The 15,020-nt window shown below is 44.7% G+C and overlaps 1 protein-coding gene across 3 annotated transcripts in view; it reads right to left on the reverse strand.

The window, feature by feature from the left end:
- The window catches only part of CRACDL (CRACD like), a 64,276-nt gene extending 50,386 nt beyond the window's left edge, over positions 1-13,890 (reverse strand). For 2 of the 3 annotated variants that reach the window (XM_032785022.2, XM_032785021.2), the window contains exons 1-4: positions 13,828-13,890; positions 6,361-6,437; positions 4,803-4,971; positions 382-517 (exon numbers count right to left, since the gene is read on the reverse strand). In XM_032785022.2, coding sequence (XP_032640913.1) covers positions 382-517; positions 4,803-4,971; positions 6,361-6,427 — 372 coding nt within the window. In that variant the 5' untranslated portion in view covers positions 6,428-6,437; positions 13,828-13,890. Of the gene's footprint in view, positions 1-381; positions 518-4,802; positions 4,972-6,360; positions 6,444-13,827 lie in introns of those variants that run through there. The other variant, XM_075062363.1, reaches the window with a different exon arrangement.
- Between the last annotated feature and the right edge of the window lie 1,130 nt (positions 13,891-15,020).

Consider the following 15,020-nt stretch of genomic DNA (forward strand, 5'->3'; position numbering starts at 1 on the left):
ACCATGAGCCCGCCCAAGCCCCACTGCCCCCCGGGGGTGGAGGACAAAGTCCAAGCCCCACCGCTCTGGGCTGGGGGGCCAAAGCTGAAGCTCAAGGACTTCAGCCCTTAGTCAGGGGGCCTGTAACCTGAGACCTGCTGCCCAGGGCTGAAGCCTTCGGGCTTTGGCTCCAGCCCTGGGCAGTGGGGCTCGGACTTCAGCCCTGGACCCCAGCAAGTCTAAGCCAGCCCGGGTGACCCCGACCCACAGTTTGAAAATCACTGCCCTAATGTAATTATTGTTATTTGGCAGAAACCAAACATTCAGTTATAGACAATTCTAAAAAGTAAAGTTTGAAAAAAACCTCAATTTCTAATATTTTAAAAGAATGTCTTGTGTTACCTGCAACACTCTAATCCGATCAGAAACGTTCTCCTGAGAAAACACTCGTACGGGCCTCGCAGGCTCTTGCACAGGCTCAGGAATGAAAATGCTGTCATGTGATAACGCTCTGCTTCCCATAATACCCGTGTGGGTCCTAGGATAATATAATAAGCTAGTGAACATGTATACGCTTGTTTTTTCAGTCCTTTTACCAGATACTTAATTCTTAGATTGACTAAAGAGGATCCTGTAAATGGAGATATCAGATGAATGTTGCATATCATTCGTTATGCCTGAAATTCTAAATTGCTGATTGAAAACAATGGTCACAACATTCAGATAAACCTGTGTAGTAGCTTAAAAAGAAAATAACTTAAAAGCAGTGACATCTGTAATGCTGATAAAACAGACTACTAAAATCCTGGATGTGAAACCCTATAGAATTTAATAGATAATTATAATGTCTATAGTGGGTTTTTCTTTAAGAATCCTACATTTTATAAAGAATTATATCCCTCCTATAGAATTATATAGGATTCCGAACAAAAGGAAAAAAAACACTATGGAAAGATATTGTCTTCTATTACATTTTAAGTGTTTTTAGAATAGCCTCTACAGAACCCTCCTAGTTTCTTCTCTATTAAAACTATAAGGCAATAATTTTTACACACATCTATGTGCACTGCTTATTCCCTTTTACACTCCTGAGTCCTGATAAGGTTCTCCATGTACAGATTGCCCCTCCTCCAGCCTGTACTAACATCTTCATTGATCTGTTTCCTTCTGGGGAAAGCCATGGCATGGAGGGCAGGCAGGACCGGCGCCAGAGTTTTTCGCACCCTAGGTGCACGGCCATTTCGCCGCTCCCATGGCTTCAGTGGAGCTGCCACAGCCGTGCCTGCAGAAGGTCCACCGGAGCCGCGCAGGACTAGCGAACCATCCACAGGCATGCCTGCGGCAGCTCCACTGGAGCCGCGGACCAACGGATCCTCTGCAGGCATGACTGCAGCAGGTCCACCGGAGCCGCCTGCCGTGCACCCCCCACCCCCAGCAAAATGCCGCCCCCTGAAAATCCTGGTGCCCTAGGAGATTGCCTAGTTTGCCTCAATGGAAGCGCCGGCCCTGGGGGCAGGAGAGAAAAGAGGGGAATCCTGGTGACACAACCAGTAGAGTTGGGGAGGGGAGGGCTGCCACACTGGCTATATAGGACATGTTTCTAGACTCCCATGGATCCCCTAGGATCTGCTAGGATAGACTCACCTGTGCAGAACCAATTGCAATACTGGAACCTATGAATGCAATGCTGCTAGTCTCAGTGGAACTTGTGAACTACAGTTTTCATGGACACTGCTTGTGGGCTTGTAGAGGAGATGTGAGAATTCTTCTCTCTTAATGTAGGGGCCCTTAATAGTCGCATTTTACTTCTGATTTTTGAGGGCAGTAGCAAGTAACTGCTTCTACAAAAGTTGCAAGGGTGAATCAAATGCCTTGTTTCTTCCAGAGAACCGCAGGGCAGTTCCCTGGGTCTCACAGGTAAGGCTCTGTCCTGGTAAGTTTCATTGCATGGCAGGGCAATAGCACTGGCTGCAGGGGCAGCTCTAGACATTTCGCCACCTGAGCATGGCGGCATGCCGCGGGGGGCGCTCTGCCAATCGCCGGTTCCGTGGCTCCGGGGGACCTCCCGCAGGTGTGCCTGCGGAGGGTCCGCTGGTCCCGCGGCTCCATTGAAGCCACGGGACCAGTGGACCCTCTGTAGACATGCCGCCAAAGGCTGCCTGCCCGCCGCCCTCTAGGCGACTGGCAGAGTGCCCCCCCGTGGCATGCCGCCCGAAGCACCTGCTTGGCGTGCTGGGGCCTGGAGCTGCCCCTGACTGGTAACCCCGCCAATAATATCCAAAATACTGGCATTTGTGTATCTGCCTCTGTTTAACTGATGGTGTTGTTATTCATTTGTACTACCACAGTGCCTAGAGATCTAAAATGTGTGCGTGCTGATTTGCTTCTTTCCCCCTCTTTCTTTTTAAATAAACCAAACAAAAGAATATAGCAAATCTTAATGTGACATTTTGGGACTCTCACAGCTATTAGTTTCTCTATGGCATTGGAATCTTGGAGATTATAAAAAAAACACTACTACCAGTAAATAAAAAAATCAGAACAAAATTGTGTAGCCCCGAAACTGAGATACAGCCAGAGGGACATAAGGGAACACAAACATGAACAAAGAGTGAAATTTTCCTTGCAGTGGTAGCTATAAATATATTAGATAAAACAACAGGTGGAAAGAGATTATCTGTATTCGAGCTGCAGAAGGAAGGAAATCCTGCTGCATGTGCCCCATACATTAAAGACACAACAAGAACAGTTTGTCTAAGTGAAAACGTGATCTCTGTAATGCAGCCAAGGTCAGAGAGAAATCTATAGCAATTTGCTAAGGAAGTGCCAGTCAAGGGCGTTACAGCTCCTTTATGCACCTCTTGGTGTCACTAGGCATAACCCTAGGTAACTTGGGAAGGTGGAAGATCACGAGTGCGGATGAAGCCCTTCTGCTCAGGCCTCAATGAACCATTGTTCCTCCATGTTAAACACTTTGTGTAACCTAGTGTAACCTAATGTACTAATAGCTGCAAAATGTAGTGTTAGCAGTTAGTCTTCTGTTGTAACAGCCAGTTCTCTGCTGTAATACACTGAAGCTAGGCTAAAGTGAACTCAAGGCCACTGTTAGATACAGAATACATGTCTCAGCAGCGGAGAGGGGAGGAGGAAGGGGAAAGACAAAAGACTGAGGAAGAAAAGATGCTGCAGCTGGAAGGAGGAGGGAGGGGGAACAGGGGATGAGCTAGTCAGCAGGTTTTGCAGTAAACAACTTGGGTCTAAAAAGAAGAACCTGCTTGTTTTAGGTGTGCTTGATTTGAGGCATCAGTCTCCTTGCACCGCTTTGAGATCTCAAACTTTGTTTGCTTCTCCACCCTGGTGTGTTTATTAGCGCGAAGTACACTGGGCAATGAACCGCTGTTGCTTGGCCTCGGGGACTTTGTGCCGGCAACACACCTATATTTTACAAGACTAAAACAACAACTGGAGAAGCAATGTTGTATGAGCACATGTATCCTTATTTTCTAATTGCTCCATCTTCGTTCTGGACATGTAAACCTTCTAGATGGGCGCTGGAGGTTTACAAATGTCCCAAAAAATTGTGTGAGAAAGAATCCATTTTCCTTTCTTTTAGCATATTTTATTGCTTTTGTTTTTGTACAAAAAAGAATAAAAAACAACAATGTAACAAAAACAGGGCATATGAACAAGGTCACAGGGCTATACACACGTTGCAACATGATAAGGCTGAGTTACAGAGCAGGTAGGGAAGGTCTGACCATTACTGTTCTTAAGGATTCTTGTTGAGCAAGAATGCAACAAGTCTGCTGCCAGTTTAGATGCTCTGGGGTAACACCCAGGCCTTCACATTAAAGACCAAGCAGGAGTAATGTTACTACTGCCAATACTACGAAACGAGAATTATTTTATTAAAAGATTATTTGGTTGTGTGGCGCTGCCTAGTGGCAATACTGTCTAATGTCACCTTAATGGACAGTATGTTTTGGAAGGTTTGATCTTCAGCACCAATCCACACTTGCAAAAACAGCATCTCTTTTCCTCTGCTATGTAATCTCTGGAATAACCAGAATCTTGTTCATGAGGAAACACTGTCCATTAGAACAAAAACTTACTTTCTGAGCAGCCAGCCCTACTCAAGGCAGTGCATTGCAATGAATAATAGGCCTTTCCCTCTGTCTGTCTATTAAATCAAATGTTTTAATTTTATACCATATGCCTCATTAGGGAAAATTTTTCAAAAGGGCCTAAGTGATTTAGGAGTCTACGTCCCATTTTCAAAATGGACTTTGGGTCAGATTTTCAAAAACATTTACCTTCCTAAAGATGCAGAAAGGAGCTCTAGTGAGATTTTCAAAAGTGCTTAGGCATATTAGGCACCTAGCTCTCATTAGTTTCAATGGCATTTAGATGCCTAACCTGTTTAGACACACTTGAAAATTCCACTAGGTGCCTATCTCTATACTGAAGAACACAAATACCCTTGTAAATCTGTTCCATAGGAGCTGAAATTCCATTGACTTTCAATGAGATTGAGGTACCTAAATTCCTGAGAGTCAGTTTTGAAAATAGGACTTAGGCACTTTTGAAAACTTTATAATTAAGTTTATTTCTCCTCAGATGAGATATTAGTAAGTGTTGCACCTTAATCACATTTACTTGCAATTTCCCCATTACAATCAGTGTTTTCCTAAAGAAAGTGAGGTGCCTGAGAATATGGCTCTCTCAGTAATAATTGGAGGTAAGCACTTGGATATTTAATCCATAAACATCATTCTGTCTTTTGGAAAAGCAATTCCGTGTTTGTGAATAAAAGTAGGACTTACTCAAGTTCATCTTCAGAATCATAGTCAATGTGCATAGACTCTGGGACTGTGACATCACTAGCTGACTGGCATGGTTTCAGAGCGATGCTTCCTGAAGATGGTAAGGTTTCTTTCCTTTTCCTTTTCCCAAAGAACTTTTTGAAAGATTTGAACTTTGACTTTTTCTTTCCTAAATAAAGAAATATTAAGGAAAGTCCATATGACAGTTTTAAAATTCTAAGAAAAAAAGTCATAATTTTCTATGAAATTCCATTGGATTTCTTCATAAGAAGTTTTTATTGGAAGAAGCAACCTGGCCCCCTATGGGGTTTTTGTTTGTTTGTTTGTTTGTTTTGTTTTTGTATTAAAAGGTCTCTCAAGTCTAAATTGATTGCATGGTATTATTATTAATTATTATTATTAGCTGGCGCAATGCATTGTGATGCCTATGGCACGTTAGAAATAACCTATAATACAGTAAATAGGATCTTTTCTAATACTGTTTTTACCTTCCTTTTCAGATAAGATTTAATAGAATTAGACCATGAAGAAAAACCACTGTGTTAACTGACTGGGATGCAGAGATGAAATTACAGTTTGGAAACTCAGTGTTGTAATTTAGCAAACTAAACAGTTAAGAGCTGGACAGTCTTGTTTCCAAATGGCAAAACTAATTTAAATGCAAAAATGTCACATTTAGGTGGAAAATGCAGTGTCAGGAGGCTAATGCTTTTAATAATATCAGTTTTATAACAAATCCAAAATATTTTAAATGGTAATTATGTAACTCCTTGGTTCTCAGAATATTAAAATAGGAATCAAGCAATAAATCTTGAAATGTGCTGCTGTGCTGCTCAGAGGGGCAGGAGCTTAAATAGGGATAAATGCAATTTTTTCATGATAAAAATTAGCGTTTTACCCAAAGCAATCCAACAACAACAAAAACCCAAACACTCGCGGTAGTGTCTTGCAGGGACATCATGCAAACTAATACAGAATGGGCACACATTTTGAACAGCAGAGATTTTAACAAAGTCACCAGAGATAAAGGGCCAAATATCAGACATGCTGCAAGTCCACTGAAGTGAGAAGAATTATGCCACTTACACAACATCTGAATTTCACTCTAAGAAAGTGTTTTAATTTAAGCATTTGAAAATGTCCCAAAATTATATACCAGAGAGCGCATGTGAGCGCATTCCCTAAATAAATAGAATCACTTCTATGAGAAGCCCAAATGGTACTAAAATCAGGGGTGGCTCCAGGTACCATCACACCAAGCGCGTGCCTGGGGCGGCAAGCCATAGGGGACACGCTGCCGGTTGCCGTGAGGCCAGCAGGCAGGTTGCCTTCGGCAGCATGCCTACGGAGGGTCCGCTGGTCCTGCGGCTTTGGCGGACCTCCTGCAGGCTGCTGCCGAATCCGTGGGACCGGGGACCTCTCGCAGGGAAGTCGCCGAAGGCAGCCTGCCTGCCATGCTTGGGGCTGCAAAATACCTAGAGCCGCCCCGACTGAAACTCAAGAATTCTTAACAGTAAATGAATACCTTTCATAAACACATGGAAAGAAGGCACTCTACCTGAATTGTCCTCACCACATCCTTCAGCCTCTCGCAATTTAGTATCCATTATCCTTGTGGAACTCATGTGATAGTCACTAATATAAGGGGGAAAAAAGGGTGTTTATTAATTTCAAAGAAAAGTTAGTTTACAATAATCATATGACGATTTTAAACTGACACACCTAAGTATATACACCCAGAACGATAAAAATAAGTCATAGGGCAAAGTGCTTTAGGTAATATTGGAATGAATTCCATAGGATGTTGCAACTTCGTAAGACAACCTCCAATCCTGCTCTCATTTCATTCTATGAGAGTTCTGTCACTGGCTTCAGCTGACAGAAAACGAGGTCCCAAACTTTCCATAGTGTGTGAACCATCTCTTCAGAAAGTATCAGAGGGGTAGCCATGCGTCTGACGTCATGCGCTGTCACAGAATAACATGAATGCTTCTCCTGCCATATTCAGGATCTACATTCTACATCAACCAGGACAGCAAAATTCATTGAAAATAAAACCTTCCAGAATAATCTCAGATTTTTTTTTAAATTGTCATTATTTAGCATAATTAATCATCAATAAAGGTAAACAGTGAGGAGACAGTGGGCTCAACACATGCAAATGAGGGAAGGGAGTGCCTCAGGTTAGTCAGCAAGTGCAATAATTTGCCTGATTAAGGAATGCAGTGAAGCAGCAAGGCCAGGGGTCTTGTCCAAAGAGCCTATCTGCCTCTTCACATGGGGCAGGGGTGGAGGAAGAGGAAAGAGACAGAACTATGAGGAAGCAGCATGGCCAACCCTGAGCACATGGGACCGGAACCTCCCCAAATCTCCTCAGCAGGCAGTCAGCAGCAGTGATGGAGCAGCTGGAGACAGGGGGAATCAGCCAGAGAAGTCCCTCCTGATGCCCAGTCCCACAGAGGATTCCCACACCATGTCTACTCCCAATGAACCGAGACAGGAGCTTTCCCACTCCCAGGTGCAGCCTATGCAAGGCCCAGCTCTCCCTAGGAGGCAGAGAACATTTTAACTGATGTTAAGCATGTTGGATACTGGGGCCTCCTCTCAGGGAGTGGTCTAGGAAAGGCAGCAGCACAGGGTGCCACCTTCAGTACCTGCAGAGCCCTGCTGACATCACCAGCTGTTGACCTTGAGTGGCATTTATTAGGTTTCTGGGTTTTGGCTTGAGTATATGTGCGGGCGGTGCCAGTGACTAAACCATACAGCAGAGGCTAGCCTATATATATTGAACTATACCGATATACATAGCATGGTTCAATCACTGGCACCACCCCCACAAACATACATATACACACACACACAGATGAAAATACCCAATGGCTTGTGACAGATTAATGTGTATGGTATCTAATCAATTATTCATGTTATAGCTCTCCAGCTCTGGGGTGCCAGAAAAACCTCAGCCTCACCTTGTGATATTATAACGCTAAGGACAGGTATAGACCCAAATGAGTGCCTCCATATCCTAACTCCAGACTCTATTTATACTTGGTAGTATCAATAGACAGTGTGAGCTCTTTGGATCCTGCAGTCCCTGTATAAAATACAGACATTAAGGCTCAGATCCTCAGCTGGTGCAAACTGACATAGCTCCATTCACTTTGATTTACACGAGCTGAAGATCAGCCACATTACAGAGCCTAAATATCCTATACAGCAGTGTTTCCCAAACTTGGGACGCTGCTTGTGTAGGGAAAGCCCTCGGTGGGCTGGGCCGGTTTGTTTACCTGCCCCATCCGCAAGTCCGGCCGATCGCGGCTCCCACTGGCCATGGTTCGCTGCTGCAGGCCAATGGGGGCTGCTGGAAGCAGCGGCCAGTAAGTCCCTCGGCCCGCGCCGCTTCCAGCACCCCCCATTGGCCTGCAGCAGCGAACCACGGCCAGTGGGAGCCACGATCGGCCAGACTTGCGGACGGGGCAGGTAAACAAACTGGCCCAGCCTACCAGGGGCTTTCCCTGAACAAGTGGTGACCTCTGTTTAGGAAACACTGCTATAGAGTATAGACCACTCATTATCTGAATATTTGGAAGTCATTTTGTTACTAAAATTTTGGATGATAAACCAGTTTGGTAACAAATACTCTCATACATAGATATGTTTATGACAAAGATGTTTAAAAGTTTCAGATTGGCAAATTTAAAGTAGCATTTTCCAGTCTACAAGTGAGCTAATCGTCAAAGCTCAAACATTACGAATTTATCTCCTAGAGTGATCAGAAAAAAAAAATTAGACTCACCAAAAAATGTCAGAAAGGGTCACTTAGAACGTTTATAAAAACTCGTAAGGAAATAAATAGTACTACTTGTCAATTTTCATAAAAATCATTCTGTACTAAAAAGGGAGCATTGCAAATCTGGGGCAGATACACAATATCATTTACACCCCTGCTTTAGAAGTAAATCTCACTATTTTAACTTATAGCGGTCCCTATGATGCCTGCACACTAATGAACCAAATCTGAACACTGCATGCCAACGCCATAAAATTTAGCAAGGCTTTGATTTGGATTTCACCAAGGCGTGGGAATGTTCAGATGATAATCATCTGCAGTTTGGATTCAGCGCCGGCATTTGATTTAGCTGTTACAGACCTATCACAACCATCTACATTCATCTGTATGAACAAACACAATGCTCAGTGGAGCAGAAGGTCAGTAGTTTCTCAAAAAATTATGTTATGAACACATACTATGTGACTAGGACAACAAGGTGTGTCCGTTTCTTGATGATTACATGTCACAAAGAAATTTGTGCCATTCAGTCTCACTCGTACTGGGGAAGGAGTTTTAGGTTGGCATTATTAAATAAGGATTTGTTTGCCTATTTATTTAGATAAATGAGCATTTGCATTTTCCTGCTGAACTGCAAAACAGGAGTCACAAACAAATGGATGGATTGAAAATGAAAACTATGGATTAGCTGTTGGGTGGCATGTAATTTTGTCTGGTGAGTACAGTCCAGCAGAGAGTCAGGACTCCTGGAATCTATTCTCTTTCAGTCACTGACTCTCTATGGCAGTGGTTTTCAAACTGTGGGTTGCGACCCAGTACTGGGTCGTGGAATGTAAGGCAGTGGGGTCACGGCAGCTCTGGTCAGCACCGCCGACTGGGCCGTTAAAAGTCCCGTCAGTGGTGCTGCCCAGCTAAGGCAGGCTAGTCCCTACCTGTTCTGACACAGCGCTGCACCCTGGAAGCGGCCAGCAGCAGGTCCAGCTCCTTGGCGGGGGGAACACAGGGCTCCGCGTGCTGCTCCCACCCCAAGCATCGGCTCCACAATCTTATTGGCTGGTTCCTGGCCAATGGGAGCTGGGGGGGGGGGCAATGCCTACGGGCAAGAGCCGCACGGAGCCACTTGCGCATCTCTGCCTTGGAGCCGGACCTGCTGCTGGCCAGTTCCGAGGCGCAGTGCAGTCTGCAGTGCCAGGACAGGCAGGAAGCCTGCTTTAGCACCACTGCTGCACTACTGACCCGGAGCTGCCTGAGGTAAGCCTGCGCCTCAACCCCGTGCCCCAATCCTCTGCCCCAGCCCTGAGCCTCCCCCTACCCAGAGCTCCTTCCTGCACTCCAAACCCTACATCCCTAGCCCCACCCCAGAGCCTGCACCCCCAGCCTAGAGCCCTGACTCCCTCCTGCACTTCAACGCCAACCCCCTGCCCCAGCCCTGAGCCCACCAAATCCAGAGCTCCCTCCTGCACCCCAAACATCTCATCCTTGGCCCCACAGCCCTCACTCCAACACCTCAGCCCTCTTCCCCAATCCTGAACAACCCCTTACCCCAACCCCCTCATCCTCAGCTCCCTTGTGTCATGGGCATCAACAATTTACTTCAACTGGGTCACCAGAAAAAAAGTTTGAAAACCACCGCTCTATGGGACTTTGGACAAGTTACTTAGAGAGCAGTTTTGAAAATCTGGTCCTAAGGTCTCAATTCTGCAAAACATTTAGGCCCACTGGTGCCCGAACGGTGGTCCCACCTGTGCTCCGCCCCCACTCTGAGGCCCCACCCACCTACTCCCAGCGCGCCGCTCCAACTCTGGGCTGTCGGTATTGGGGCACTTGGCCAGGTGAGGTGGACCTCCTGCCTCCTGAGGGCTAGCTCCAGAGTCCAGCTTAATCCAAGCTCCCTGGGCAGCCGCATCCCCAAGCTCCCCGGGCAGCCGCATCCCCAAGCTGCCCTGCCTCCTTTGGCTGCAGCACGGGCCTCTCCCCTTTCCCTCCCAGTGCCTCATGGGGTGTGATCAGGGGGAAAGGACAGGACTGAACCCTGGGAGGTTTGGGGGTGGGGGTGGGGCAGCAATGATCCCTGGACAGGGAGCAGTAAGGAGCCCCAGGGGATTAGGGCAGTAAGATGCCCAGGGGGGCCGTAAGGAGGCCGGGGGGTGGGGTTGGGGTGGCAGTAAATAGCCAAGGGGGTGGGAGGAGGTAAGGAGCCCACAGGGAGGTTGGAGGGGACAGTAAGGAGCCCTGGGGGGCATTGAGGACTGAACTTTGGGAGGTACAGTGAGGAGCCCCGCGGCACAGCGTATAGCTGCCTCTGGCAGTGGAGTGAGGGCAGAGCCTCTGGGGAAGAGGCTGAGCGAAGGCGGGACATCAGGAGGACCGGGCCAGGGTCTGGGCGCCAGTAGCCCCCGCAAGTCAAGGGAGCTTCTGATGCTCCGTAGCCTCCCCAAAGGAGGCTCATGTGGTGCTTATGTATCTTAATTGTCTGGTTAAGCCCTAATCCTAAGTTTTGTGCTGCACAGATGGATGCCTTAGTTTTCTAGTTTCCTGTTTCTCTAAGAATTTGGTTAAATCTATCAGTAAGTGAAATCATACCATGGATCGAAGACTCAGCCAGAATCCATACATATCCATCAGGAATACCACGTACTACCTAAGCTGTTCTCTGTAAGATCCTGTTTTAGTTAGGGAAAGATTGATCACACCACTGACAGCTGTGTTTCTTGAACATTTTTAAACATTTTATGTTGCACTTTTTCCACAATGGAATGCTCCAGCTATTCAGTTAATCAATTTATTGTAAAAGATTATGGGCCTAAAATATCACCTGATAAATTGCAATATGTTACAATATTGACTTTTTCAGTACCAGACTTTTCCCAGAGGAGATGGTTTCTTCCTCTCTTGGTCCATCTTTCATCCTTTCCATACCCCTTTTTACAAATTAAATGAGCTAAGATGTAAGAATTAGACTCAGGGAGAAAAGGTGAAGGAAGAGAGAATACAAGAGATAATGTGGCAATGTGAGAGCTGTTAATTTCCCTCCCTTCCCAACAGTTGATATATTCAGATATTTTACAATTAGACAAAATAACATTTTACTGCTAGTGAAAAACTTCAATATAAATAATAGTTAAAAAAGCATTATTAAAAATAACTTCAGTGGGCAGAGGATCTGGCCCTTAACCCTCAAAATACTGTGAAATGTACTAAAACTTGTACCTTTAGATTACAGTCGTGTGTTAATGTGGGCTTAGGGTAGGCAAATGCAGGCACTCTTGGGGTATGGAGGAAGCCAAACAGCCAGGAGTCCCTAGCTACAAGTAGCTACAGCCACAGAAGCCACATCAGATCCAGGGGATAAGAACCCAACTGAGGGTCTCTTTATTCCTCTCCATAGATCTAATCCTGACATGATGGATGCATGGGCCACGCTCCTCACAGTCCCCTACCCCAGTCATATGACTCAGGGAAGGTAAAAGCAGGAATGTTAGGAATGAAGCAAGGTCACCAATCCATAAAACATTTCACCTGCAGCAGAGCAGAAGCAGTAGCACCCAGAGCAGGAGTTTCAGCATACAACTGAGGGGTTCTCTATCCTTTTCCACAGACCTAGACCTGACATTAAGCCCCCTGCAGTCCCTTCCCCGTCATAGATGGGTAGGAAGGTAAAAGTGGGAACTCCTGGGAGGGAGCAAGCCCAGGAAGCCAGTAGAGCTTCCCTAGCAGCAGCAGGGGAAGCAACAGAACCTTCACGGGCCCCTGGACAGTGGTGAAGTCCCACGGCCCAGGTCTTCTGGCATGCCAGACTTACTGTGGTGTCATGACTCCAGTCCCACGAGGCCGGGATTTGGAGCACATCACGTTCAAAAAAGCATATAACTATTCTTCACTTCCAGAACAACCGGCTAAACCCCCAAGTTTATCTCTGAAAACAGGGAGGATCATGGAGTGTTGGGAGGAGGCTGGAAGGTCACTTGAGGGGGAGGGGAAATCAGAAAAATGGAAGTATGTCAAGTGAATATCCTCTAGTGAAAAGCACACCCCAACTCCATATTTCCTCCTGCTGAAACCTTCTACTAGTGACAAGTGCCTTCAAACTGACCTTCCCTTCCTAGCTGCCAAAGCCTTCTTCAACTTCCCTAGTGACAAGCAATTCCAAACCAACCCCTTCCTAATGACAAACATCAGTGCGTCAGCCCTCCTGTTGATAAACTTTCCTGTACCTGCTAAAGATAAAGCCCCCCTAGCCCACACCTGCCAGCGATAAAACTCTTTTGCACACCCCTCACTATACTTTACAATATTAAGAAAAATGCCCCATTTTTAGGCTCTTGTGAAGTGAGTCAGAAGTTCCCCATCTTCTTCCCACCCCTAGTCTGGGACCTGGGCCTTCTGTTCAAGGAACCCAAGCAAGGATCCCTGCTGATATTGTGGTAGTGCCTAAAGACCTCAAAAATAATATCAGAAGGGCCCTGTGAAAAAGCAGATGAGGGACGTGGAATACACCTGGCTTCATATGCATCTCTTACAAGGACTTATGCTAACATTTTAATATTTGTCATGACCAGTGTTTCAGCCACCACAGATCAAGACAGAAAAATAGCAACACCACGCACCCACTGCCTCCTCCATTTTCTTATGAGAGTTCTTCGTCAGATATGCTGGACATGGCTTCTTTGTTTAATTCTTTTATTTTGATTTGACTGTGTACATTTTGCCTCAGTCACTAGACAACCTGAACTCTCATCCCTAGTACATTTGTAATTATTTATTTCCAAAGAATGTGCAGACTCTCTGTGTAGAATCCTCAGAAAACCTAATGCTACAGCAGCAGTCAGCAGCTCATTCCATTCTCTATTACAAACACAACAAATTTCGAAGGGGAGTGGAAGGGGAATCTGCTACTTCTCCCTCATATTTTCAAACCATGACAAAGACCATTCTTTTTGCTGTGAGTTCAAAAGGAAAGGAGAGAAACCCTTTATAAACATTCTTCCAGAGCCACCTATTAAAAAGTAAATTGAACAAAAAAAGAGCACACTGTAACAAAGAATATATAGAGTCATACAGCTGAGGTCAGAAAGGACCACTATGATTGTGTAGTCTGACCTATAACACAGCCCATAGAATTGCACCTAGTGATTCCTGCAATGGAGGAAATTCTTCTTTCCTACCATGTAACTGAAAGCTATTGAGCTCAATAATTTATGGTTAGAACAGAACATGTCTTGTAAAAGGTCATACCTTGTTCAAGGGACAGAGTTAGCTTCTACCTCCTCCAAACAAGATGCAAATGAAAGCACACCAAAGAGAGAGTTTACGAGGCATAGCAAAATAAACAGAAAATGCACTATACTCATGACATAATCCCTCCACCTGCTACATTATAAAATTTTCTTTTTACAAAGTTGCTGATTTAATAAAAGTTTTTTCATTTTTATTTAGGGTTGCCAAGCCTCCAGGATTGGCCTGGAGTCTCCCAGAATTGGCATCCATCTCCAGATGACTGTCGAAAGCAACCCAGGAGATTTTAATAGGATATTTTCAAATAATGACATTATGTCATGTTGGAAAAAAAATCTCCTGGAATAGCTTCAGTCGGAATTGGCAACCCTATTTTTATTTTATATAGTAGAAAACATAACGAGCTGTATGGCTATCTGATACGATAACAGGATAGCGTCTCTTTTCCTTTCTTGGAGCAAACACTGAAGGATGAGGGCAGGGCTACTTTGTATAAAGTTTCAAGACCCCAGAAAGTCAGAATATTGCTATGCTACAGTTAGAGAAATAATTACACATTTTTCAGGTGTGCATCAGCCTTCTTTGCTGAAAGAAATGAACCATATATTTTGCTTTTAAAATGGCATTAAAATAGTATCTAATGTACATGAACAGTATTTTAGCTAAGAAACTTGTTCTACAAACAGTGCAGCCTTTTCATACATCAGCATGCTAAGATGACTGAGAGCTGAGTTTCAGGAAAGTATAGTAAACTTATTGCAACTATCCTTTAAAGCAGTAAAGAAAGAACGTAGCATGTCTTGGTTTAATTACAGAAGAATTACATCTAAACTCCACAGTCAGCAACTGGAATTATTCTTGAATTTAACATTTCTGAAACTATTTTACAAAAGCGATTGTTTAAAGACCTATTATTATGCAGAATGAGTGGAAAGTCAAATTGTTATTGCATCTCAATGGCTTCATTAAAGAACACACAAGACAGCATACATTGCTCTTCCCTTTAACTTTGAAACCAGGAATATACCATATTGTACACATACACACACATACTTTCTAGGTGAAAAAAAGAATAAAACGCTCTTGGAACCAGAGGATACCCTGCAGAATTGCACAGTATTGTATATACAGTACTGCAAGTGGCTACATCAATTAAGATGGTTTAGAGCTTGATCCTCTGAAATGTTGAGATC

This window comes from Chelonoidis abingdonii, chromosome 1 (genome assembly GCF_003597395.2).
Source record: "Chelonoidis abingdonii isolate Lonesome George chromosome 1, CheloAbing_2.0, whole genome shotgun sequence".
Lineage (NCBI taxonomy): Eukaryota > Metazoa > Chordata > Testudines > Testudinidae > Chelonoidis > Chelonoidis abingdonii.